At 39.1% G+C, this 26,966-nt stretch overlaps 3 protein-coding genes across 3 annotated transcripts; 2 read left to right on the forward strand and 1 right to left on the reverse strand.

The window, feature by feature from the left end:
- Window positions 1–132: 132 nt before the first annotated feature.
- endou (endonuclease, poly(U) specific) lies at window positions 133–6,363 on the reverse strand. Its single transcript, XM_004084906.4, has 9 exons — window positions 6,113–6,363; window positions 5,897–6,019; window positions 4,741–4,863; window positions 2,693–2,849; window positions 2,393–2,598; window positions 2,181–2,294; window positions 2,002–2,108; window positions 1,773–1,915; window positions 133–440 (listed from the first exon to the last, which is right to left on the reverse strand). Exons 1-9 carry the CDS (start codon window positions 6,168–6,170, stop codon window positions 326–328), a joined length of 1,146 nt encoding a protein of 381 aa, XP_004084954.1. The 5' UTR covers window positions 6,171–6,363; the 3' UTR covers window positions 133–325.
- A 6,055-nt stretch (window positions 6,364–12,418) lies between these two features.
- On the forward strand, window positions 12,419–17,134 carry tsfm (Ts translation elongation factor, mitochondrial). The gene is made up of 6 exons (XM_004084907.4): window positions 12,419–12,649; window positions 12,792–12,944; window positions 13,014–13,142; window positions 13,219–13,344; window positions 14,427–14,508; window positions 16,616–17,134. Exons 1-6 carry the CDS (start codon window positions 12,599–12,601, stop codon window positions 17,008–17,010), a joined length of 936 nt encoding a protein of 311 aa, XP_004084955.1. The 5' UTR covers window positions 12,419–12,598; the 3' UTR covers window positions 17,011–17,134.
- A 2,324-nt stretch (window positions 17,135–19,458) lies between these two features.
- On the forward strand, window positions 19,459–26,530 carry LOC101160287 (myosin light polypeptide 6). Its single transcript, XM_004084908.4, has 6 exons — window positions 19,459–19,575; window positions 19,773–19,800; window positions 21,995–22,138; window positions 22,280–22,453; window positions 23,075–23,152; window positions 25,483–26,530. Exons 1-6 carry the CDS (start codon window positions 19,573–19,575, stop codon window positions 25,509–25,511), a joined length of 456 nt encoding a protein of 151 aa, XP_004084956.1. The 5' UTR covers window positions 19,459–19,572; the 3' UTR covers window positions 25,512–26,530.
- Window positions 26,531–26,966: the final 436 nt, after the last annotated feature.

Genomic DNA, 26,966 nt, shown 5'->3' on the forward strand with positions numbered 1-26,966 from the left:
GCAGCTTTGTGCCCACTCAGGGTGTGTAAACGCCCATTTCTTGCCCCATTAGGCACAGTTTGATTGTGCCCTTGGGAGAGCGCTGCATTCTCATGCTCTGTGACCAACAGAAACCAACATCAGAAGATGAACTCGCTTTGCAAACTGATCTGCTTTATTTCATCAGCCGAGGAATGAATGAATGAATGAATGAATGAATGAATGAATGAATGAATGAACGTAGCTAGGAGCCACTTAAGTGACCACATCCATGTCAAGAAAGTCTCTGTGTTAAATCTTTACTAAAATACAAGCATGTCACTAACATATAGTCCAGCTAGTGTTTTTAAGGACTTGCAGGGTAGGCGGAGCCAATGAACTTCTTTCCATCCCCATAGAAGGAGTTCTCCCAGGTGTAAGTTTGGATGATGAGATCCTTTCCTCCCAGACTTAAGCGACACCTAAAAGTTTGATAAATTAGAAAGATAGAAATCAGAACTTGGGATTATTTAAAAAAAGATGTTTAAAACCCATAATTTTTGCTCAGTTTCAGTTTGATGTTCTAAGCCTGGGGTGTCCAAATAGGGTCAGATATGGTGAGGTTAAAATATGTGAGGGCCAATCAGTCAGCATGCATTTTTGAATACTTACAATAACATGAAATGCAAATAAACTATTCAAAAAGAAACGTTTTTTTCCAATGGGAAACTTTTCATTTCTTTACACAGAAACAATTCTGTTTTCAACATGACTACAAATGTAATTTATAAGATCAGAAATAAAAATGAAGAAAAAGTCTGTCTGGAAAAATAAAAGACTTTCATCAATCTGGATTCTTATTGTTCACTAAATGCTTACAGTAAACATAATCATGTGAACAGGAAAATAACAGAAGTGATCCTACTCAAAAGTTCTTTTCCTTTGGGCTTTTCCCTTCAGGAGTCACCACAGTGAATCCGCTTCCTCCATCTATCCCTGTCTTCTGCATCCTCTCCTACTTTCAGCTACGTCTTCGTTGTTTCACGTCTTTGTTCACTGCATCCATAAACCTCCTCTCCTCCTCTAGACCTCTTGCCTGGCAGCTCAGGCCTCAGCATCTTTCTACCAATAGATTCACTGTCTCTCCTCTGGTCATGTCCGAACCGAACCACCTCAGCATGGTTTCTCTGACTTTATCTCCAAAACCTCTAACATGTGCTGTCCCTCTGATGTCCTCATTCCTGATCCATCCTGGTCACTCCCAAAGAGAACGTCTTCATCTCTGCTACCTCCAGCTCTGCTTCCTGACTTTTCCCCTGTGCCGCTTTCTCTAGGCCCAACAAAGTCAAACCACTGTGGTTTTAATCACAGAAACAAAACTGTTAATTTTGCTCACAGTCAAAATTTTAGAAATGAGCTACAAAGTGTCACAAAAGTGTTGCCACAGGTTTATGATGGTTTATGACGGAATTTAGCCAATCACAATCAAGAATTCGTACACACAGTTTTTAGAATGTGCTGGGGGCAACATTTGATCGATTTAATGTCAGGAACCTGCGGGTCGGTGGAAGTTTTAAATTTTAACAAGCCAGACTTTGGACATGCCTTTTCTAAGATATTAATCAGCGGGCAACCTGGCAAAAAGGGACAAAAACCTTTGAAAATAAATTCCTTTGTATTTGAAAAGGTAAAAAGAAGACTCTCATGTCAGCTTGCTGTATTAAAGTCAACAGATTCTTTATGAAGCTGACTAATTTTCTTAAATGCATTTGATTGCTGCACTATCACCTCGGAAAACACGTGTTAAGACTCACTGTTTTCCTGGCCGAGTGATGTAGCAGAGACTGTAGAGGGCAAAGTCAAACTCAGGGCTGCAGCCAATGATTGCAGACCCGACCTGCTTGTAGTAGCCTTTCCACATGAACTGCATCCCCAGAACGTCAGGATATGATGTCCACTGACAGAAAAAACAGCAAAAGTGTGAGAAAATCACAAAAAAGCTGCAAAACACTCTAAATAGGGGAGCTTGCTTTTCATGCTCACCGGCCCATCAAAGCTGTGGCTGTAATAGTTCAGCTCTCCCTTTTTCTCAAGAAGGTAAAACTGGATCCAGTTGTGGAAACCCGACACCTTTCCTCCCTTGATTTCTCCTATTTAAAAACTTGGGGTGTCGAAGTTCACAAACAAAAACCAAATGGTAAATATTGGAAAGACGTTCAAACCTGAAAAGATGTGTTCAAAGCCGCTGGAGTCCATCTTTCCGTTGTAGCGAGAGTACAGACCAAACCACATATTCTTCAGGTCCTGAATGAACTCTGCCTCGGATGCATAATACCCTTCAAGGGATGATAAAGGCAGTTACAACACAAAGCCAACACGTGCTGTGTTTGTCTCACGATGGACCACTGTGTCACACGCTGCCTGGTTATTTTACCTTTGGTGTATAGGAAAGCAAACAGCTCCTTGCCCACCTCAGTGTTGGACATGGTCTCCTTGAGGAATGTGTCCTGCTCAGCCAGCTGCTGGGAGGTGAAGCTCTCCGTCGTTCCGGTCATCCAGTTATAATTGTCCAGCAAAGCCAGGAAAGCAGCGTAGGTTGGCTTGGAAAATAGAGTTCCCTCATCCAAGTAGCTGTACAGTCTGGAATAAAAACAAGCAGTATGATTTAATATTGGCAGACTACTCATTCCCTGGAAGTTCAGAAGAGACCGCTGTGCTGATTGACTTAATTCACCGGGAAGAAGAGAGGTCAGTCTGGGAGCTGGTCTGGGAATCTGCCACCAGAGCCTGAGGGTCAATCTTCAACTGGGAGGCTGAGGCTTTGTTTGAGTCCAGAGTGTAAAGTGTTTCAGAGACAGCTTTGATCTCTGCGTCAGTGGCACTCCCCTTACCTGCAGAACATGATGAGAACATGACGAGGTCTACCACACCTTTAGGAACGCTGGGTTGTTACGTCACGCTTCCCGCCGTAATCAATCAGGCCTTCATTTTGAACCAATAGCAAAAAGGCCTGGCTTCTTCTCAGCCAATCACAATCATATTTTTGCCTTTAAATTCATGGATGGTTATCTCTCTTTTCATTGTCAGCAGTTCACAGCCCTCCTCTACCCCATTCTCCACCTGGGGCGGTGCTTTAACCACCATCAGCGTCTTGGCTCTTTAGTTTATTTATCTTAAGTCTGAGTTCATCCCAGCCACAGAAGACGTCAGCAGCCTAGAGCCTGAGCATCTGATCTGTATTTCCCCTTCCTAACATCTCTCCCTTTTGAAATATTATTTGTTTTTAAATGTACAATTTAAAATGTACATTTGCTGATAACTTGCTGATGGTTTAGAATTGGTGGTATTTTCATGCATATGCAAGACCAACCAGCTAGTTGGATGGATGGCAATTAAGTCAGGAAAAATCCCAATGTCCCATCTTTTATGTAAAAGAAAACTATTAATAATTTCCAAAATGTATTTTTAGGAATAAAATGTCAATGAATTAAAAAAAATATTTGTCATTTTACTTTTGGAACTACAATGAAAAGAATCCCAGATCTTATTTTGTCTGGAATTGTATTTTTTATTTTTGAGATTCTTTTCACATTGCAATTCAGTTCAGATTTCATTCTTGTTAGAGAACAGAACAGAACAGAACAGAACAGAACAGAACAGAACAGAACATACAGAACAGAACAGAACAGAACAGAACAGAACAGAATAGAATACAACTGAGTAGAGTAGACTAGAGTAGACTAGAGTAGAATAGAATAGAATAGAATAGAATAGAATAGAATAGAATAGAATAGAATAGAATAGAATAGAATAGAACATAATGGAATAGAATAGAATAGAATAGAATAGAATAGAATAGAATAGAATAGAATAGAATAGAATAGAATAGAATAGAATAGAATAAAATAGAATAGAATAGAATAGAATAGAATAGAATAGAATAGAACTGTATTAATCCCACAAGGGGAAATTCATCAAGTATTGAAACTGGTTTCGGTACAACCCAGAACAGGATCAGGCAGACAACATAAATACAGACTGTTCGAGGTTGACTGCAGAGCAGCCATGAAGATGCGCTCCTAGCTTAGAGTGGGTGTAGATTGGTTATTTTGAATCAGGGGACTTTGTTGGTCTCATCATTACAGACTTTGGTTAAGTTACTGCAGCAGTCAAATGCGGTAAACATGGAGTTGCGGTGACACAGGTTTTTCTCAGAGGTGACACCCGGAGAAAAACCCTGAGCATAAATGTTTACCTGCACATAACCAACATGTCACATGTTCTTTTTTAGCCGTTGTGTGAATTTAGGGCTATTTAAAATGAATTTGATTCCTGACTTTATTTGATAAATAAAATAAAATAAAAAAGCTAGTCTAAATTAGTCCAACTGGCCTTGAAAACCCAAGCAATCCATCTAAAAAACAATGATTTCATTTCCCTAATACCTTTGTTTAGGCTTTGTTTGCAACTTTGGCTTTAGTGGTTCAGTGGAGGTAGGATACTAAACTCAGGTTTAATCGCTATAATATTTGTGATAATAATAATTCAGCATCAGTCAAGACAAAAGTATTTTAGACTTTCCATTCATGTGGCACAGCAGTGACACCTGCTGTCCATGGATCGTCAGGAGCTTTGACTGTGAGAGGCTGCTATTGCAAACAAACTATGAGAATATTTGGAAACAAAAAACAAAAAGAATGGAAACTATCACATGTTTAAAATGTAGCCAAAAATGTCATCTTCTATCAAAGAACGAGTAGATCTCTGAGGCGGTGGTCTTACTGTCACAGAACTGTGAGTAGTCGCTGCAGCAGTTGTTGTACTGGGAGCACAGAGAGTTGCAGTGGCACGGGTTCTGAGAGTTGTATTGCTCACCACACCTGCCTGAACAAGACGTGGCTGCATCTGGAGACAGAGGGAGGATGCCGGTTAGTGTATACTGGGGATGCAACGATTCACTTTCCCCCAACATGTGTGTGTCACCAAACAACAACAAAAAACTACAAATTCAGAAAAAATATACATTTTTTTAGTTTTCTAATGATCAAGTTACAATGAAGACAACCATTTCAGTTGGCTTTTACTTAGCCTGGTGTGATGCACTAAAAAATAAATTAAATACAGTAAATTGACCACAATATAGGTGTTTGACATGCTCAGCGTAAACATGCATGCACTGACATCAAGCTCTACTTGACTTTAGTAAATGATCACTGTATTTAATTAAGCAAAATGTGATTTAGGTGACTGTTTTGTTTTGCTTTATTTTTTGTCTTTTTAATCTATGCATTTCAACATTTCTGAAATGAGTTTGATAAATATGTGCAAATTCTTTATTGCTTTGACTACAATGCTTGAAATAAATCAGTAAATCAAATCAAAACTACAGCCTGATGAGAAAAGCCTTTAGGTAAAGACATGACAGCGAAAAGTCAAAGGCTTTCAGGTTGACAGCCTGTGTTTGGTGATGACCTGGTTACCTTATCAGATACCATTTGGTATCTGTTTTTTCTATTCAAATAGAAAAAAATTGATTGATCGACTTAAGATGCATACTTATGTCCTAAAAGTTCCAATATTTCTTATTCTTAAAATTTATCTGTTTTGCAGTTTAACTTTACATGTAGAGACACATCAGTAAAAGAACATAATTCAGATTTTTGTGGTTTTCTGGCCAACCTGCCTGTTGAAACACCAACAATTACTTCAGAAATGTCAATAATTCTTTTTCCCCATGAACAGCGCATTCAATAGTGAAACACACATTTCTGTTTTAAAGGGAGAATTGTGGCATCCCTAATGTGTGCACACCCAATGTAATCAGAATCAGAATGCTTTTATAATAATGATTTTATAATAAAATAATTTATAATAATGTGAACATTTAATCATCATATACTCATTTTAAATCTGGAATTTGTTTGACTGTGTCCCTCACCTTTGCACAACGTGTAGTAGTCTGAACAACAGTCATTGAAGTTCTCACAGTGAGCGTTGCACTGACAGGAATACGTGTTGTCCAGTGAAGCACCACAACGTCCCTGACAAGAGTCCAGGCGATCTGATCACAAAGACAATTTCACAACAAAACTGTGGCGCTGAAGTTTAACATGAAGCTTAGTGAAGGTGTTGACAGAATGGGAAATCGTCTTACTGCTGTTTGCCCGGCAGAACAGGGTCCCACAGAGGAGGAGGACAGCGGTGACTTTCATCTTGGATCAGCAGCTAGAAGCAGGATAAGCTGACTGCAATGACAGGCTGCCTTTTATACCTATGCTCGTGCGGCTAACTGAAACAGGCATACATGAAGTCAACCCATTTCCTTTATCACTATTTCTGATAAAGCCTTCCGAGGTGTGATCTCGCCTGAGGTGCTTTAATGTTTGCTTAATAAGAATGAGATAAACTTCTCTTTTGAATATGTGTAGATTCGCAAAATTTACTTGTTGCCTCAGCAGCATCACATGTTTCATTATAATAAAGAAAACACATTCAACCTTTTTTCATGGCGAAATGAATCTGTTTTTATTAGGTTAAATACCATTTCATCATTGTTTTTAAACAAAGACGGGACTGAGACTGTTCATACGTTTTTCCTATTATCTCACCAGCATCAACATGTGTGATTTTTCTCAGGGTCCATGTGCCAAAAGCCAGAGAACCAAGAATAACTTGATGCCTCCCTGTCCCTGATCAGATTCAGGTCACATGTGGACCTGGAATTGTAAACAGCTTCAAGCCGGTGAACAAAGATTGCTCAACAGCAAACACAGCATTTTCTCACAGGGTATCAGAGAAATGGAAAATAAACAACACTTTACAATTCTGAATTTAGCTTGACTAACGTTAGAATTCATTTTTGTAGTATTTGATCTAAAATGTATGTTTTGTTTCTAGTATTGAATTAATCACTTTTAAAAGAACGTTAAACGAGTTACTAAGTTGTGTTTTTTTTCCTTCACTTTACAAAAAAGGAAAAGTTGATCATCATTACCTTAAAATCAGCTTGAAAACACAATTTCTGCCATTGAGTATGGGGCCCTGGACATTATATTTAAAAGAAAACCTGGTTACAAATTAGTATTTTTTATGATGGAGTGTAAGGGCCAGTTTACAAACTTTTTTTTTTGAATAACTGTTAGATTTACGGGTTTAAGCGTTTTAAAAATCATTTATGACATTGACAGTCATAAGCTAAATTTATGACTTTTTTCTCGTAAATTTACATATTTTAATGTTATAAATTCACGATTTACGACTTTAAAACATGTAAAAGTCACACATTTTTAGGGGAATACTCAAATCAAAATCAATAAAAACATTCTACTGCTTATTGCCTTGTTTGTAATAACCATTTTAAATGTGCTACATCATTTGGTTGTTTGGTTGTCTGACCCGGAATGGATCCATGACATCTTTAACTAAAGTTTTTCAAAATCCCTTGGATTTCTTCAAGATAATAAATTGTAAACAAGAGTAAATGTCAAATCCATTCACATTTTAGTTACTTAAAGTTCAGCCCACTGTTGTTATAGTAAAATAAACCTGCCACGTCTCAATCTATTTGGTATTTCCCAATTTTGATTTGATCATATATTTATCTCATTTTGAAACAATTTTTAATGGTTACTGTAGGTCGATTCGATTCTGCCTCAGACAGATTGATCTGATTTGATCCTAGGACTAGAAATTGATTAATCAATTAATCCATTGAATCTTAAATCCTTAGATACAATTCATCCCTGCTTGACAAGCAGCATTAAGGGGTTGTACTGGGGGGTTGAACCACCAAATGGTTCCTGACCGCGGTGTGTCTGCAGCTCACCTCCACCAGGGGATGGGTCCACTGCAGAAAAAAATTATCACACACTTGGGTTGGGACAAATAAAGGGACTTCAAAGGGCCTATATCATGCTAAATCAATTTTTTGACCTTTAAGGGTATTATAATGTTCATTCCACACTATAAAAAAACCCAAAGCGCTATTTTATTCCATTCACACATTTTATGAGTATTCCTCTAAAAACCTGCTCTCTGAGCACCAGCCTCTCCCAACCCACGAAAACGAGTGGGTTCTCACATTGTGACAGCACAAAGTGAAGAACAGCCCCTTCAAGGAAGAGTCTGCGCTGCCAGCACCGGCCCCCAGGCTAACAGACACACCCACTTTCTCCGTGGAGTGATCAGCAAAAACGCTGTATTTTATATGCACTATATGAACATCCATCTTTGCAAAACTTTTTAGTACGAAACGCAGACTCGCTGCAGAGGCCGTCTCTACGATGACATCATAAAATGGGTGGCACCCGCACGGAACTAAAGGCGGAGCCTCAGAGATCGAGTCTTCTCACTTCCAGATAGAAAAGTTCTTTTTTGCTTTTATTTTTGAATGTTCTTTAGTGTGCCAAAAGTAAACATATTATCATATATATGGATATACTTTACTCTGGAAGGCTGAAGAAAAGCGTGATATAGACCAGGGGTGGGCAAACTTTTTGACTCGAGGGCCACAAAAGGTTCTAAAATTTGATAGAAGGGCCGGACCAGGAGTGGATGCGTGGCGGGATTTGGCAATCCAAGAAATATTGTGGAATCTGAACAAAAATAGTTTTTTTCTCTGATTGAAAATGATTATGTATATTTTAAAACCAAACATTTTGGTGTTTTTATCTCAAATCTGTGTCTTTTGTTCTCACTTTTAATGCCAGTTGTAGCAACAGCTATGATGATGTCCTTCACGGAAAGAAGCAAACTTAGCAAAAATGATGCAATTATGAGCTGTTGGAATGATTAGATAAACTAAACATTTGAAAAACAAAAAATCTTCCAACACAACACCAAAGCATGATAAGTTTCTTTACCTAAACAATAGTACTTTTTTTTGTGAAGTGTCATCTATGGGGAGACACCAAAATTACAGGGAAAATAAATCAATGAGAGCCATCAATATATTTGATTTCAGTGTGGTGGGCCAGATTAAATAGTATGACGGGCCGCATGGGGCCCCCGGGCCGTAGTTTGCCCACCCCTGATATAGACCTTTTAAAGATTTGATTTCCTGTAGAACCCAAAGACTGAGACGAGTTAGGCGGAAGTACATAATAATAATAATAATAATAATAATAATAATAATAATAATAATAATAATAATAATAATAATAATAATAATAATAATAATAATAAACGTTATTTATATAGCACTTTTCGAAATCCAGATTACAAAGTGCTATACAATTAATATGAGACAAAATCAGTATTAAAAACTGTAAAAGACTTTTTAAAGAAACTTTTCCCCTAATTAATGATCCCATATTAACAATGATAAATACCTCTCTGGAAACGGGTTACGTGCCACAGTCTTTTAAATATGCAGTTGTTAAACCTCTTCTGAAAAAGCCCAGTTTGGATCCTAGCATCTTGGCCAACTATAGACCAATATCAAACCTCCCCTTTATTTCTAAAATCCTAGAAAGAGTTGTAGTTAAACAGCTTTACTGCCACCTACAGGACAACAGCCACTTTAAAGACTTTTAGTCGGGGTTTAGACCTCACCACAGTACGGAAACTGCACTAGTTAGAGTCTCTAATGACTTGTTATTGGCCTCAGAAAAGGGACTACTTTCTATTCTGGTCCTGTTGGACCTCAGTGCAGCCTTTGACACTATCGACCACGGTATTTTACTCCATAGATTAGAGCAGGACATAGGGATCAGAGGATCTGCTCTCCAGTGGTTTAAATCCTATCTGTCCGATAGGTATCAGTTCGTTAATGTAAATGGCCATTCCTCTCAGTGCACTCGAGTCAACTATGGAGTCCCACAGGGCTCAGTCTTGGGACCGATCCTGTTTACGCTTTATATATTACCCCTAGGAAACATAATCAGGAAACACAGCATTAATTTTCATTGTTATGCCGACGATACGCAGTTGTATTTATCCATGAAGCCTGACCAGAATGACCAGATAGAGAAACTGAACGCCTGCATCAGTGACATCAAGACCTGGATGACAATTAATTACCTCCTCTTGAACCCAGAAAAAACTGAGGTCATTATACTTGGTCCTAAAAACCTCAGAGATGCTCTGTCTGCTCAGATAGTCTCCCTGGATGGCATAAGTATAGTCCCCAATTCCACAGTTAGAAACCTTGGGGTTTTATTTGACCAGGATTTATCATTTAAGGCTCACATATCTCAGACGTGCAGAACTGCCTTTATTCACCTGCGGAATATTGCTAAGATCAGAAATATACTTTCTAAGAGTGATGCTGAAAAACTCATCCATGCATTTGTTACGTCGAGGCTGGATTACTGTAACTCCTTGTTAGCAGCGTGTCCTAAGAGTTCATTAAGAAGTCTCCAGCTTGTTCAGAACGCAGCAGCAAGATTGTTAGCAGGAACTAGCAGAAGAGATCACATCACTCCTGTGTTAGTTTCGCTCCATTGGCTCCCAGTTGATTCTAGAATCAAGTTCAAGATCCTCCTGTTAACCTATAAGGCCTTACATGGAATGGCCCCGTCCTATATTAAGGACCTCATAGTCCCTTACCATCCAATAAGAAAACTTCGCTCGCAAAATGCAGGACTGCTTGTGGTTCCTAGAATTAGTAAAAGTACGGTTGGAGGTAGAGCGTTTAGCCACCAAGCCCCTGTCTTATGGAATAAACTCCCAGCTCATGTAAGAGAGGCCAATTCAGTTTCTACATTCAAAGCTAGACTGAAAACATTCCTCTTTGGACAGGCTTATTGTCAGACTAGTTAGTATTCAGAGATTATTTAACTTAATGTTAATTTGTTTAAATTAAACTTAATAATAACTATTTCTTTTAAAAGGCTGCTAGAAGTTGAAGCTGGGGTAACTATGGTACACTGGGGTTCTGTCCTCTTTCCTGTTTTTACTTCTACACTCAAAAAAAGGAAATTACCAGCCAATTAAGTTAACGAAAAAGTAACTTGTCATTTCAACCAGAAAATTTTATGTTTGTAAATCTTACGTGAATGAATCATGTCGATTGTACATAAAAATAATCCATTTAAAAGTTACTAATTTCAATCATGTTGATCCAACATGATACCATTAAATTGGATGCATTAGTAATCGCAAGGAATTGTGGGATTCCATTTTCTTTGTCTATCTGGGCAGATTGGGGTCTAAGTGTGAGTTTTTGTCCATAAGTTTTATTGTCTAGCTGTTTTACTCTGTTTTAACTAGTGATTTAAACTGTTATGTTTATTTTTTTTTGCACCATGAGTTAAAGTTTGGTAGAGGATGAAGACCAACCCCCTTGTGTGGCAAACTGTTAATGTTCCAATACTTAACACAGAGTTCGCGGTTATCGAGCTCCTGTCTTGTGATGTGGGACTTTGCTGGGTAATTCATGTCTTTGATGTGAAAATTAAAAGACCCATCGGTTGTAACTTTGGAACAACATATCAATTACAGATGAATAAATAAAATTATAGAAATAAATAGAAATTCAAGTTAAATAAACTTAATTTACTTAGGTGTGACCAATTGAAGTGATTCAATTAAATTGGTTCAACTTTTTTCTTTTTAGAGTGAGCAACAATATCAATTTAAAGTTGGGTGCAACTGCTCTATTTAAATTAAATCAACTTAAATTTATTAGTTTGAAACTAAATACATTAAGTTGAGCCAACCTAAATAAATTAAGTAGGACCAACATGATTCATTTTTGTTCAAGTAACGCAATCTAATCATGTGGAAATCCTTTCCATAATTTTTTTATGTTCATTCAAAGTGAACGTTTTTTGAGTGTACCCTTCCTCTCCTCTATTCTTGATCATAATTTATCATTTAGTTCTCCATGCCTCTGTTTGGTGCAGTGCGATTCATGTATTGTCCCTCTTTTCCTCTCCCCTCCTGGGGAGTGGGAGTGCTTCCAGACTCCAGTTGGCTCATCCGTGCTCCTGTTCCTGACCGTTTACCTCGCCTTTGCTCGCGCTCCTACACCTGGCTGTGGATCCTGCCTCTGGCTCATCTCTGGCTCGTCTCTGCTCTGTACCTGACCGAGTACCTCGTCTCTGCTCCTGCTCCTACACCTGGATGTGGTTCCTGTCTCCGGCTCGACTCGCTCCTTTGACTGTCCCCACAACCACGGCTGGATGAAGCTCGTCTGCTGGACTTTATATATGTAGTTGTAGATTTAGATAAGTTAATTCTTCTCTAAGATTTCTGGTAAATCGCCTGTCCGTCCTGGGGGAGGATCCCTCCTTCATGTGGGCACCCCTGAGGTTTCTTCGTTTTTACCGGAATCCGTTTTTTTTGGGAGTTTTTCCTTAACGCGAAGGGGGGTCTAAGGGCAGGGATGCCAGTATAGCTTAGTCAGTTTGTTAGTTCATTTTAGTATTTTCCTATTGAACTCTTTGTATTCGTGATCCTTTTGATTTCATGTTTTACTTCGAAGCCCATCGAGACGACTGTTGTTGTGATTTTGGGCTATACAAATAAAATTGAATTGAATTGAATTGTTTCCACATGCAACTGTCATCCTGTCCGCTAGGCGGCGCCCAAGAAAAACATGTGTCTTTAAACGAAACCTTTTTGTCCCTGCATGGCTTCCTTTCCTCCACAGCGTGGACTTGAATGACTTTCATAAGACCGGTTTATTCTTCCAGTTATGAAAATGTTTAAATGTGCGTTCAGAGCAGCTTCAGCAAACGCTTTTAAAGTGAGTTTAGAGTTTGATATGTCGGGATGTCATTGTTTATATTATAATCACGTGTTTGATGATTTTGTGGTGACGAGTGACACTGACAGCTCCAGCATGATGTTGTTTCTTCTAATCCTAGGTTTATTTGTCGTTATTATAGGTTAACCATGGCAGCCTTCAGCAGTCTGTACATACTGGAGGTCAGCTCTTTGCAGCGGACAAAGCTTTGCTGATGAAACTGCGGAAAAGCACTGGCTACACTTTCATCAACTGCAAGAAAGCTCTGGAGATGTTTGATAATGATCCTGCTCAGGTATGGCATGAGAAGAGTGACTCATTGAAGGAGTCTCCGTGGTGTTAACGCGGCTTATGACCCCTTCAGGCTGAAAGCTGGCTGCACGAACAGGCTCAGAAGGAGGGCTGGAGCAAAGCTAACAAGCTGGAGGGCCGAAAAGCCAAAGAGGGTCTGATTGGTGTGTTTGTAGGAGATGCAGCTGCAGTCATGGTGGAGGTAACGTGGAAGGGGTCCGCCTCCAGCATCATCGGCCGTCCTCATCCTGTCCCTAACGCTTGTGTTTGTGATGCAGGTCAACTGTGAGACAGACTTTGTTGCCAGAAATGACAAGTTCCAACAGCTGGTAAAAGATGTGACCTTTGCCACTTTGGATCACCATCTTCAGAGTAGAAATCAGTCTAAATCAGGATACGTGAAGGTAAAGATTGCTCCTTAGTGGATATACAGTATATATAATAACATTTCCAGCCATCTGTCATAAAATCATTTCACTTTCTAAAAACTGTGTGCATATTTCTTGATAGTTGTTGGCTAAATTACGTTTTCATGTTCACCATAAAGAGGCACTACAGGACGTGACGTACTATGTACGGCAAGCTTACTGGGAAGGAACGGTGCGAAACATGGATAGGGAATTTGGTAAAAATGTATTTGAATGTTCTATGGGGAGAAAAAAACAGAATGTCATTGCAACAAAAATTTTCATTTCAATTTCATTTTACTTAAATAGTTGAAAGACTGCAGGCTGAATGGTTGGCTCTAAACAAATCTGGTCTTCTTTGCAAAAAGTTTGGACACTCCTGAACCTACAATTCCAAAATCCATGGCCCCAGAAATTTCCCAGAAGTCTCTATGAAAAGCCAGTGTGCATCAATGCTCAAAGGATTGGCGAATATAGACCACAGTGCATTGCGTCTGAACACATTTTTTATCCCCAAAATAAAGGTAATTTTATATATAATCAAAGTTTTCATCATCAGAACACAGAGGATTTGTGAATAGTGTGCATTACTTTTTATTTTGGGAAATCTGTGGCGTCATATTTGCTGTTTAAAAAAAAAGAAGTAGAGGGCGCGGTGTCTGAATGCTTTAAAAATCCAGGGCTCTCACACTATATAATTTTTTTGAGTAATTATGGAGTAGAGGGGGAATTCAGACACAGCCTTTTGTTCGACTAACATTATCATGTTTGCTGAAATCATCCCAACATTCGTTTTTATGATGCATGTAGTTCTCAAGGAACTTTTTAAAAAAGTAAAATTTCTATTTTCTTGTGTGTCTAGATGATTTTTCTTTGTAGATTAACTTACCCAGACATGTCTAATAAATCCACAACATAACCAGAATTAATACACTTAAACATCCCTCTCAATATTTTCTATTGTTTTGTACTTTATGTCTGCACTTTTCTAATGTAAAGCGATGCTCTAAGATCTTCATTTTGACCATTTTTGTTGTTGTTTTTTAAAATATTTTATGACCAGAAGTTTATCTTTGCAGAATCTCCTTGCAGGTGATGAATTAAGCAGACTCCGCATGGGTGAAGGAGCTGCACTCGCTGACAGTGTGGCTCTCACAATAGGTCAGTATTGCTTCACTATTTAACAGACAAACTTTTCTACATATAGTTTAAATATTTTGCAGGAGAGCAAATTCTTTTTTACTTTTGCAGATGTCTAATAATGCTAATTTAGTTTGAAAAAATTTATGCTATTGCTTCTGCTGACTGATAAAGACAAAAAATAACCTCTTAATCTGACCTAAGCCCCCACGTTTCAGTTCAGTCGCAGCACTCTCGGCTAAAAAGGGAAAAAGGGTCAAGCTTTTACTCCTAATGCACCTTCATGACTGTGCAGATCACAAAAGAGGTGGCATAGCTTGGATATTTACCCCTATCAAAACAAAACATGCTGTCATGTGACTCACTAACTTTTTTTTTTTTTTTTGTAGAACTTTTTTGCCGTTGGCAATTTTTTACAATGATATCTTTGTTGAAAAGTCGCCTTTCCAAAAACAAAAAAATAGTTGATTTCATGTTTATTATAAAGTCCGTTGAGACGACGATTGTTGTAATATTGGGCTGTACGAATAAAGTTGAATTGAATTGAATGTACCCCATAAAGCCATCGGTAAAATCAGAGATTTGACTGTCAATCAAAACAACCACACCCTCATTTATATAGTTTTAAAGGTTTAACATAAAATTAAAATGTGAAGGTTCTTAAGAAGTTATTTATCATCTCATTTTATTAAAAAAATTGTCATAAATATAAATTCTTGCTGCAGATATTCCTGAAGCCAGGCTTCCTGTAAACTTGTAAAACCATATTATAAAGCACCGAGCTGGTAGAGAACGGAACTAAACACTCTGAGAAAAATTGATTAGTAATTTGTCTTTAATATCAGAATTAAGAAAGCCTCCCAGAGCAGAGGTGGAATGAGGTCAAACTGAAGTCTTTTTCTGTCTTTCTTAATGCTCGCTAAAAAGTACCTGGATGAATGAAAATCTACACAGACGTATCTTGGAGCATATTTAGTCGAACTGTTTTAGTCATTTTTGAAGCAGACCTTCATCTGATAAAGGCAGCTTGTTTTTATCCTCTGAATTAAGCCTTATGCTAACAGCAGACTCACCAGAGGCGTCCACTCAGCAGCGCAGGCACTTCCTGATAGAACTTTCCACAGCACAGGTTCTCTGGTTGCATTGCTACCTTGTCTTTGAACCATCCAATGATTCCCCAGGGTGGGTGTGACCGCTGCTCGCCACTTCACCATCATACCTTCATACTGAGTGACAAATTTTACAATCCAATGATCCTAATATAAAATCCAAGGATTTTAAAGACTCAATCCAATCATCTTCCGATCTATTCTCAAAGTGGTCTTTTAATTATGATGATGTCGTTTTTAGCCAAAATCTAAAAAGCCGGTGTCGTTTTCTAGAACATAGTTTTTGCAGAGGAGCAGCAGGACTTCATTAGAAATTCACCTCTGATTTGTGGGCGGGACTGTAGGCGTAGAGTAAGCTTTACCCATCATTCAATTTGTTTTTACGTGCTCTCCTGCTAGCTTACAGCCCCTCACAGCCCCTCTAACATTAGCGGTGCAACAAAAATGGTGAGCAGTATCGTAGCTGTCCAGCCGTACAGTTTAGATCCAGATTCCAGCTCAGACCAGGAAAACAAAGACGCTCTTGGATCTATTTGTCTGACAGTGGATGATCAGAGCAGGGAGCTTGTTGACCACCAATTTTAGTTTGTATTTAACAACTAGGCGCATTTTCAAACTTCTTTTTTTCATCTGTTTCTGATTCACAAATTAAATAAAGAAATACTCAGAAACGCATCTTAACGGTCTTAACACATGTCCTTCATCATGAGAAATAAGCCACAAGAACACGTTAAAAACACCAAAAACCCAATTTTCATTTGAGTGGCTCTTTTAAAAAAAAAAGATGAATGCGCTATGGTTGAAGAGTTTGTTTTTTTTCTTCACTCACCAAACCTGTCTGATATGCATGGTCTCACAGAACAATGAAGAGGGAGCATCAAGATAAGACTCAACCAGTTGCACTATGACACTAATTTGTCAAACCATTCAAAAAGACACCTGCTTCCTTAGAAACCTGGTTTTGGAAACATAGGTTTGATGTGACCACGGAGTTGAAGAAGTGTCCTCCTCCTCCTCAGGTCGCCTTGGGGAGAACATGTCAGTGAAGCGTGCTGTGATGGTGGGGGTCCCAGCTGAGTGGCGCATTGGCTCGTACGTGCACGGCAACGTCGGCAGTCAGCAGGAAGTGGCTATGGGCCGCTATGGAGCTCTGGTCATATTCCAGGGAGGGAAGGAAGGAGAACAAGACATGCTGGGTCGGAAGTTGGGGCAGCATATTGTGGGAGAGGCTCCTTTGTCTCTTGGAAACATGGATGATCTGCCCTGTGGTGAAAGTGAGACACGCCTTCTGCCTCAGACCTTCCTGGCTGACCCCAGCAGGACTGTGGCGGAGTTCCTCAGGGGTCAACAGGCTAAAGTGCTGGACTTTGTCAGATTTCAGTGTGGTGAGACCTCTGGTAAAGATCAAAACTAAAAGGACCAAACCTAAAATATCTGGTTATATATACATATAAGGATCACTTATTTTGTCCACGTTGTCAGAATCAGAACCTAATGATATTTCCTGTAACAATAAAATGTTTTTTTTCTGAAAGTGGCACCTGTTAACATTTTTTCTCCCCATGTTTGTTATTTTCATCCATAAATATCTATTGTCTGCATTTAAAGAAATGTCTTTCATCCAAGTGCAGTTTAAGCAGCAAAAGGGAGCTTTGTCTTTTAAGAGGCTGGAAAAAACACGGCACTCTGTCATCTAGCCCAGTGTTTTTCAACCAGTGTGCCGTGGAAAATTGCCCTCATTAACTGATCTAAAAGCATTTCCCATCTCCAGGAAATCAGCTCTTTGTTCATCCAAACAGGTCCTGATAAAACACTGAGTAGTTAGGAATATAAACGATCATAAAATACTTTTTTCGTTGTGTTTATTTGATTCTATTAAAGACATTTTGATAAGAATGACGGTAACGCGAAATAGCTGCAGCTATAACTGTGTAAGGAAAAGTCCCGCAGCTTTTACTGTCTCCACGACTCCACCAATCATTCTTGGAGTCTTAATCACATGTCATCAGTCTGACCAATCAGAAGTGGTTAAAGTCTCCACTTCCTTGTTCCAATTTAGCTCATAACTCAGTCAGTTCCGACAAAAACACCAGCTAAAGCTCGTCTTTAGCGATGTAACTTTCCACAGAATCCGGTATCAGACCGTGGAACAAGTGAACAAAACCATGAAGCTCAGAGACGCGAGTCTTTCTGCCGTTTTCTCGCAGTTATCACACTACATCTCCCATGATGCATTGGCTTAAAGGGACAGCGTCTTGAAAACACAACGAACATACAGTTTGTATGTAACTTAACTTTTATTACATCTTTTAGAAAAACATCTGCAACTTCCTGCTTTTTCTGCCACAATTATCACAAAAATGCACGTCAGATTGCCGGGGGGGGGGGGGGGGGGCTGTAGATCAAAACAGACTATGAGTTTCTGCTTTTTTTTTTGGAATGCTGGTGTGCCGCGGGATTTTTGTCAAGGTTAAAGTGTGCCGTGGCTCAAAAAAGGTTGAAAAACACTGATCTAGCCTAATCTCATAAACTCTTTAAATACCTTACCAACTTAGAGGATTTTGCATTTACTATTTGAAAATACGAAGCCCAATGTTTTACTTCAAAGATGTACATTAAAAATTGGGTCGTGTACGTTTTCCTCTCACATGTTTAGATATGCATCTCCATACATGGTCTACGAATCGATACATAAAAGATTCAACTAACTTTGTGGTGATACAATCAAATTATGTTACTTAAATTCATTTGGCATTTAAAACTGTAAGTGAAAAGTGTTTTAAATTGATTTATTCAGCTATTGTTTAACCCTTGTGCTATCCTAGGCACTTTACCATTGGGAGTTGGGTCATCTAGACCCACTAGACAGTGCTCTGAACCTTTTTTCTTCAATGATTTGTGATCTTCACTGGTGTCCATGGATTACATGAAATCTTTCCACCTTTATCCACCTTTGTCATGGTAGGGAGAACACGTCAATGTAAGGGTGGGGGGGTCATTTAAGATAGCACAAGGATTAAAGTGCTGTGAAAAAAAGGTTTATCTTTATGTTTAGTGACATCCGTCACTGTGGTTCCCATTCAGCCAATTGTAACTGACCTGACTTGGTAGAAGCAAGCTTGTGATTGGATGTCTTTTTTTTTGTTTGCATCACATCTACAAAAAAAGACAAATGCCCCGTAGAGACACAACAGGAAAAGAAAATTACTAAGAAACCGATTATTTACTTCCAGATTGACTTTATATTTCTTTGCCAACATAAACTTGTTTGTATCTGCTGTTCTCCTAAACCTCGATCGACTTTTTAAAAATTTATCTATCGTTTACATCCCCCATACATAAAATTAAGCAGTTTCTTAATATGTAGTGTCTGTGTTTAGTATATGCTTACTTTAAGTAAAAATGTTAATATTTTAAACTGATTTCTATTTTCTAATTTTTTTGTTTTTGCTTAAAAAATTAATTGGAGTGTTATCTATTACCCAGAGTGGTACAGTTTGGGTCAAAAATGTCCATGATAAGTCTGTATCAAAAAAGTGAAAAAATCTTATCACACAATCTTGAAAGTGTCTCAGAACACTAACACGTCTGGACTCGTTTGTTTTTGTGCAGATTAAATCTACAAACCGCAATCGAGTCTGGAAAGATCAGAAAGTTTTTCTGCAGAGAGTTTCCTACTTTAAACTAAATCGAGCAGATTCCAGATTTCATTAAAACTGTGTAAAGATGCGTACACATATAGGAGTGTGAGGCTGTGGGACATTGTACGGGTTACATAAGCAGAAGAAAGGTTGTGTCCTTTGAATCAACGGTCCCCAAATACGCCAGGAATGCGGCCTGGAATTTGATGAATCTGATTGGCTGCCTTTGCCTACGTCATCAGAGGCGCGGCCCTGCATCAGCTAGCTGGTTGTCGGTTCAGGCTGCGGAGAGTTTCGGTCCTCTACTCTGTCTCATATTAACACCAACAATAGAGATGGTGAGTCATTATTATCCCGCTGAGGCTGTTCTAGATTACAGAATAACAAAATTAATTCAGTTTTAGATCAAAACGACGTTTTAAACCCGGCTAGCATTAGCATTTGCTTAGCTTTATATCTGTAACGGTGATGTTTGTTGTTTCTCACATGCTCCCTGATGATCCCCCTTTATTTTTTTTAACTCTGCCCCAAACAGTCTGACTTCACGGATGACCAGATCATGGGTGAGTGAAATCGATCACAGACATTCATTTTCCTTTTTATGTTTTGCTCATATATCATCCGTTTTATGCACATATCTTTGGGCTCCTGTTCGACAATGAATGAGCACTGCAGTCTGTCAATGGGAGGTAAACGGCGATTCTCTTCTTGAAAGCTTAGCACGGTTTAACACAGTGGAACACCTGGGTCCAGCATGTGGGTAAACAGGAAGATTTGCATGTTTGTGTGGAGACCATAACCTGTTGATGGGTTTGGATAGAAGCAGGACTGACGCAGGAAAGGTGTGGTTTGACAGAAGACCACATCTTTTAGCAGTGCAGCCTGATGAGGAAGGTGGAGAGGTTTGACAGCCTCTCCACACCCACACAGAGGATGTTCTCCTTAAAGTCCCACTCCGATCATCTTTTAGTCTATTTTCACGCGTTTTCGAGGACAGAGTTTGTTAGAAATTCACCTCTGAGATGTGGGCGGGACGCCTCTACTTCCCCTCCCTGTTGCTGAGAGCTCTCCGTTTACACCTGGCTTCCAGCCCTCAGACCCCCAACCTAACATTACGGGTGCAACCAAAATGGTGATCAATATCAGAGCAATCCAGCCGTCCAGTTTAGATCCAGATTCACGCTCAGATGAGGAACACAAAGGCGTACATCAGGGGTGTCCAAACTTTTAGCAAAGGGGGCCGGATTTGGTGAAGTTAAAACATGTGAGGGGAAACCGTTCGACCTGTAAAATGACATTAAATCCAAATAACTTGTGAATAATTGTTTTTACAATGGGATCCTTTTCATTTTTTCACATAGAACAGAAATATTTTTAAAGAAAATTTTTGCCCAAATTCAAGTGAACTTCTGATTTTGAAGGCCTAAAATAAAAGAATCCAAAAATCTGGAAAAATCTGCATTAAATTTGTGTTTTTCACCATTACCTGCTCGATGTAAACTGTTAAATTAAAAAAAAGTGAACAGGAAAATAAATCATCTTACTCCGAACTACAAACTACTGTGGTTTAATTTACAGAAACAAACCTGTTCCTCTGGGTGGGCCCTACATCAACAGCTGGTTGCCAGCTTGTTGATGTAATTTAGCCGATCACAATCTAGAAACGGTACAGTTCTGAGAAAGTCATGGAAGCTGCATATCATTGATTTTATGACAGGAGCCTGCAGGCTGATGGAAATTTGAACATGGGCTGCATTTGGCCGGACTTTGGACATGCCTGATGTACATGGATCTAGTCGCCTATAAGCAGATGCGTCAGAATAGGGGCGGAGCAGGAAGCCTGTGGCCCTCCCAGCATATTTTCTACATCATAAATGTGAGCTTTTTCCAACGGAAATTTTTTATCTGCTTTTGATTCACAACAATTTGATTAAAGAAATACTCAAAAATGCAATTTTAAGCTTCATGTTCTTTATATACGTCCTCCATCATGAAAACAAATCCACAAGAACAGATTAAAAACACCAAACACGCCATTTTAATCAGAGTGGGTCTTTGAAAGCTTTAAAAACAAGAACATCCTCTGTTTTTTTCCACCCAATCTTAATTGGAATTTTTGCTGTGAGTGAACTTTTGTGTTTGATGTGAACTGTAAATTCTTTAGATAGATTTATTTGTCATTGTCACAGGTACAATGACAAAAGAAAAAACTGCTTCCTGGTCAGTGCAGCACTCATTTCTTAAAGACAACACATGGTAAAACGTTATTGCTAAAAATAAGACAAAAAATCCATGAAAATATGTAAAAAGTGCTTAATCTGGAAATGAAATCAGTTAGTTGCATATGGACTACCACTAAAAAACAAACCCAGGATGCTCAACATGTCTTAAGGTCAGGTTCACAGAAGTTAGGAGAATTATTAAACCCAAACAGACGGACATTCTTTTCTCATTTATTCTGATGAGGATTCTCTTTTCTTAAACAAACTCATCTAGCTAAAGTGTGTCATTTTCTCAGTTATGATATGAACATGACTTCACAGTGTGAAGAGTCAACACTTTACCCTGATGCATAGATATTCTGACTTATGTTGACATTTACAGACAGCTTGAAAACTACTCAGTTGGACTTATTCACAACTTTAAGCAAATTCTGAACTTAAAGATCGTAAACTAATCTTTAAAGTGTTTAAAATGTTTCTCTTTACATTTATTTGTCCATCCATGTCTGTGCATATTTCTGTCATCTTTTGTCAGAGTTTAAGGAGGTTTTCTCTTTGTTTGACCGGACGGGCGAGGGGAAAATCACCTACAGCCAGTGTGGTGACGTAATGCGAGCCCTGGGTCAGAACCCGGTCAATGCAGAAGTGCTTAAAGTTCTTGGAAACCCAAAGTCAGAAGGCAAGTCTGTGACTTATTTGATCAACTATAATACTTTTTTACTGGGCAGATGACTGCTTTGGTGGAGTAAGGCTTTGTTTTTTAAGCAGATTTTAGAGCTATGTCAATAAATTCCCTCTGGTTCTCATTCACACTTTGCAGAGATGAACTACAAAACTCTGGACTTTGAGCAGTTCCTCCCCATGCTTCATGCAATCACAAAGAATAAGGAGCAAGGCTCTTTTGAGGACATTGTTGAGGGTTTGCGTGTTTTCGACAAGGAGGGAAACAGCACAGTGATGGGAGCAGAGCTGCGTCACGTCCTCACCACATTAGGTAATCTGAACAGGACGTGTCACTCCACGTCTTTTTTGTCTTTTTTAAATCATTGATTGCATATGAGAGAACTGGACTCAGTGACTCCTCCCCCCCTGGCGTTCCAAACAGGAAGTGGCTCCAAGAAGCCAAAATCCCATTGATGTCTATAGAGACACAAGCAGCTGTTACTCAGTCATTCTGTTGGTCAGAATAAACATTCTTACTCTAACTTTTTATTAAAATATATTCTTGATATTCCTATTTCTTTTCAGTTATTTTTTGCAAGTTATAAACTGACCAATCAGATGCCTCAATAAAAGTATGGAGTCTCACATCCAACTTTAAAAAGTTTGACAGATTTGGTGTAGCCTGCTTTCTGTGGTAAGGGTGTGGCCTTCCAACAAGCTCACTCCTGATTGGTGAGAGTTGACATAGAACTGATGACTTAAACTGACTGAATACTGATGTCATCTGGTTCCAACATGGGGGTCTACGTATTGTGAAAAAATTGCGACTGAATTTACTTTGCTGGGCCTTTCTTTGAGTGACGTCACTCTCAGTCCAGTTTTCAGATAAAGTTCATGCTTTTAACAAGCTTCTTCTATTTTTCATTTTCAAATGTTTTTTTTTGTGTCTTAGGTGAAAAGATGACAGAAGAGGAGGTGGAGACTCTTTTAGCCGGACACGAGGATGCCAATGGCTGCATTCATTATGAAGGTGAATGCTGGAAAAGTACCGTATTTTCACGACCATAGGGTGCACTGGGTTATGGGGCGTAGTTTCAGTTATGGGTGATTTTCAGTATTTGACACATACCATATAAGAGGCGCACCGGGTTTTATGGCACGGGTACGTTAACACAACATACCGGTAAAACATGCATGCCAGTGTTAAACCTTTTCTGCCACGACGTTTCTGACCGCGGGGGAGATCCTCTCCAGGGCCGATGGCGGATCTTCCTTTGGGGTTAACTTCCCCGTTCGGACCCTCAGAGGCCCCAGAGCGGGTTAATATAAGAACCAGTCTGTTTTTTTGGAGGAAAACCCTTTTTATTACTGTTCTCCGTAACTGAGTAACACACACACACTGGCGCTGAGCGCTCTGCCCCCCTTCTTCCTGCAAACGCACAAGCGCAGACACACGGGCTTCTGCACACACACTCATTCCACAACACTAGTGTGTGTTTAAAAAGGCACCGGTTGTGATTTATTTTTTTTATTTTTTCAGTCATCAGTCAGCATCCAAAAATCCATCAAAGTCCTCATCTTTTGTATCTGAAATGAACAGCTGGGCTACATTTCTATCAAACACGCCAGCTTCCCCTTAGTCATTGTCAGTCCGTCTCGTTGCCGTGCGGCAAGATGACGGCTTTTCATAAAACAAAAGCAAAAGTTTCCTCTGTAAGCGTTACTGCCCTCAGTCGAATGGTGACTATAGAGAAGCTTCTCCAAGCTGATCGCTGGTCGGTAATCTGTCACTCAGCTGCGTCATGTTAACTTGTTTGTAGGGTTGGGCGATGTCCCTTAAATTGGCCGTTGACGATGTTTGCTGTCAACCATCGGGATGGACGATGACATCGTCAGGGGTGGGGGGGGTGGGGTATTTTTACATTTTTCGTTCTTATATAACTGCTATTCTTTTTTTTGCTTTTTTCATTTTATTTTCCAACTAATGACTAATCCGCAATGATCCAGTAAAAACTGAGGGAAGTGACTTTAACAAAAAAAAGTAACAAACAAAATAGAAAAGAAGTAGTCCGCTCCCGCACTTCACTAGTGAAGTGGACCGGCGGAGTGCGGACTTCCAGCTTTGTGTTTGATGGGAAGGGGGGGGGGGGGGGTGCATGAGCGGTATGTGTGGGAGATTTAAGACTGCGATCCGTCCCGCAGCTCTAGGGGTACAAGCAACCGAACTCAGAACCGGGTCTAAAAGTGTGTGTCTGAGCACAGCTCGGATCGTCAGCACACACAGCGGTTTGAGCTTCAAAGCAGAAATGTTGAATGTTTTCTAAGGAAAAGTCCTTACAATCACGCGGATTAGTGTTTCCAGTCGTGTCCCGACTAAATAAAGGCTGATGTTATTCTTACATGTTTACGTGCAGCCAGCAAGCAGCACCATCCAAAGCTAATGTTGTTAGCCCGTGTTAGCATACTGCTAATCCTGGCTTCGTTCAGAAAAAGCACTGACCACACGGATTAAAATTCAAATGATGAGCGAACAGGTGTTTCATAATAACCGTAACATTATTAAAAGCACGTTTAAAAGATCATCTCGTATATTACCGAGCTGACATGTCAATGTATATAGCCGCTCGGCGCTGTTAAACATTGTTTTGTATTGAATTGTTACATTCAATAAAGTTTGAAAAAAAAAAGCCGCTCGGCGGAATTTATATCCTTCCGGTTTTCAAACCCTACTGCGCATGTGCGAATGATTTATTCCGACGGAAAGTGTGACCTTAGTGAACGTTTTTATATTCTGAAAACATTTTTCTGGGCCCATGTACACGGTTGGATTCTAATCCGACCATTGATCCCATCAAGATATTTTGTACATGTAACCGCGGCTTATGGTGTCGACGCGCAACGTGGCGGGGGCGTGGCATCACGATGGTGGTCTCTCCATCGGGATGTCAGTCACCCATCACGATGGACGATGATATCGTCCATCGGCACAACCCTACTTGTTTGAGTTTGTTTTCCAGCTTCCTCCACTTGTGATCCATGGATTCATTCATCTTGAATTCTCTGCTGCTCTCATGTTCCTCCGTGTAGCGGATAGGTGGCAGTTTAAACTGTGCTTCAGCCATGTTGTAAACAATGTTGTTCATGCCCACACTTCCCTCCCCCGTTCTCACACCGTCTTCTTCTAGGCCCCACTGCTACACATTAGGCACACCGCCTCATAGGGCGCCCCCTACAGTTTGGAGAAAATTTAAGACTTTGAACTGTGCCTTACAGTCGTGAAAATATGGTAAATCCTATAAAACATGAATGCTGGATAACGACTTTGTACTTTGTTAATCCTTAGTGTTTCTCTCCTCACAGAACTTGTCCGGATGGTGATGAGCGGTTAAGGGTTTTTAAGGACACCTTTCCAGATTTAACTGGACTTTTCAAATGTTTTCCTGTACTTGTGTTTTCTTTTTTTCTTATTTTAAGTCTTTCCCTCCATGTTGCCCTACATGGGCTCAAATCAGGATAAAGTGAATGAAAAACCGGATTGTAAATTTTGAAGAAAAAAAAAAGTTTGAAAACGGTATTAAACTCAGAAGTACACATGGTAAACTTGGAAAAAAAATATTACACATTTGGAAATGAACTAGTACATTTAAATTTGAAAACTTTTTTTTTCAAATTTAAATCGGATGAACGAGGTTATGGTGACATCATTTCCAAAACCCAGTTTGCTGTTGCAGCCTGTTTTATATCTCCGTACAGTAGTGATAACGCTCTCCTAAAGTTTGGTTGGTGCAACAAAAGGAGAAATTACACAGGTGGTGCCAACAGCAGCAATGTTGTGGAAATTACGTCACCATAACCTCTTTCATCTGATGTCAATCATAAAGCCAGTGGGTCCAAAGCCCCGCCCCCTCATAAATTAGGATTAACTGCAGAAATAAAAATACTGAATTAAAAATGTAAATTGAAGATTGAAAGTGAAGTACAAAAGGTGTTACAAATAAACCTTTTTTATAATAGTTATTTTATAATAGTTATAGGTTTATAGTCTTTTTTTTCAGTTTCAATTCTATTTTTTTATTTCCTTCATATTTACAATGTCTACTTTCAAGTTTAAAACAGTTTTCAAATTTTCTTCTTTGTCAAATTTCCAACCAGATTTTTCCTTCACTCTAAGCTGATCCTGGTTTGGACTCATACATGCATCCAAATGGTTTTGTGAATGTTTTTTTGTCTGCGTTTTTCGTTTTGTCGTCTTGTGCGAGCGAACCGTTTATCATCTCAGATGTTCAGGCACATTCGACGCCACCCTTCCACCTTTTAAACTTTAATCAGTCTTTCTTTTTGATGTTGGTTTTTCTTTGGGTGTTGAACTTGTGACTTGTGAAATAAAAAGGGTTTTTGTTTTTTTGAACCTGTGTACCTTTGATTTTGTTCCTTTTCTTATAGACTTCTGTTGATGTTTTTGTCATGATCTTGGTAGTAGTAAATAAAACGACACACTATTGAAGCTAACGGTAAAAAATGTTTAACATAAAACAGTTTTAGGGCTTCGACATTCTAATTTATGGTGAACTTTAAGAAGAGAATTAAGACTAACCAGCTGACTGACTGTGTGACTTTCTTTTGTTGTAGCAAATACTTTATAAACTTTTGTGTTTTTACTATCACAGTGGGTGATCTTTGATCCTTCACTGACATGGTAAACGGTGTTTGTATAGCGCTTTACTACTTCATAGTTTCATTCACACACACAGTTCTGAAAACTTCCGATTAGAGGTCAACCACTCTACCTCTACACCATAGTGTTTCTATGAATTGTACAAATGTAAAAATAAAAGAAAATGATG

The sequence above is a fragment of the Oryzias latipes genome, chromosome 5 (genome assembly GCF_002234675.1).
Source record: "Oryzias latipes chromosome 5, ASM223467v1".
Classification (NCBI taxonomy): domain Eukaryota; kingdom Metazoa; phylum Chordata; class Actinopteri; order Beloniformes; family Adrianichthyidae; genus Oryzias; species Oryzias latipes.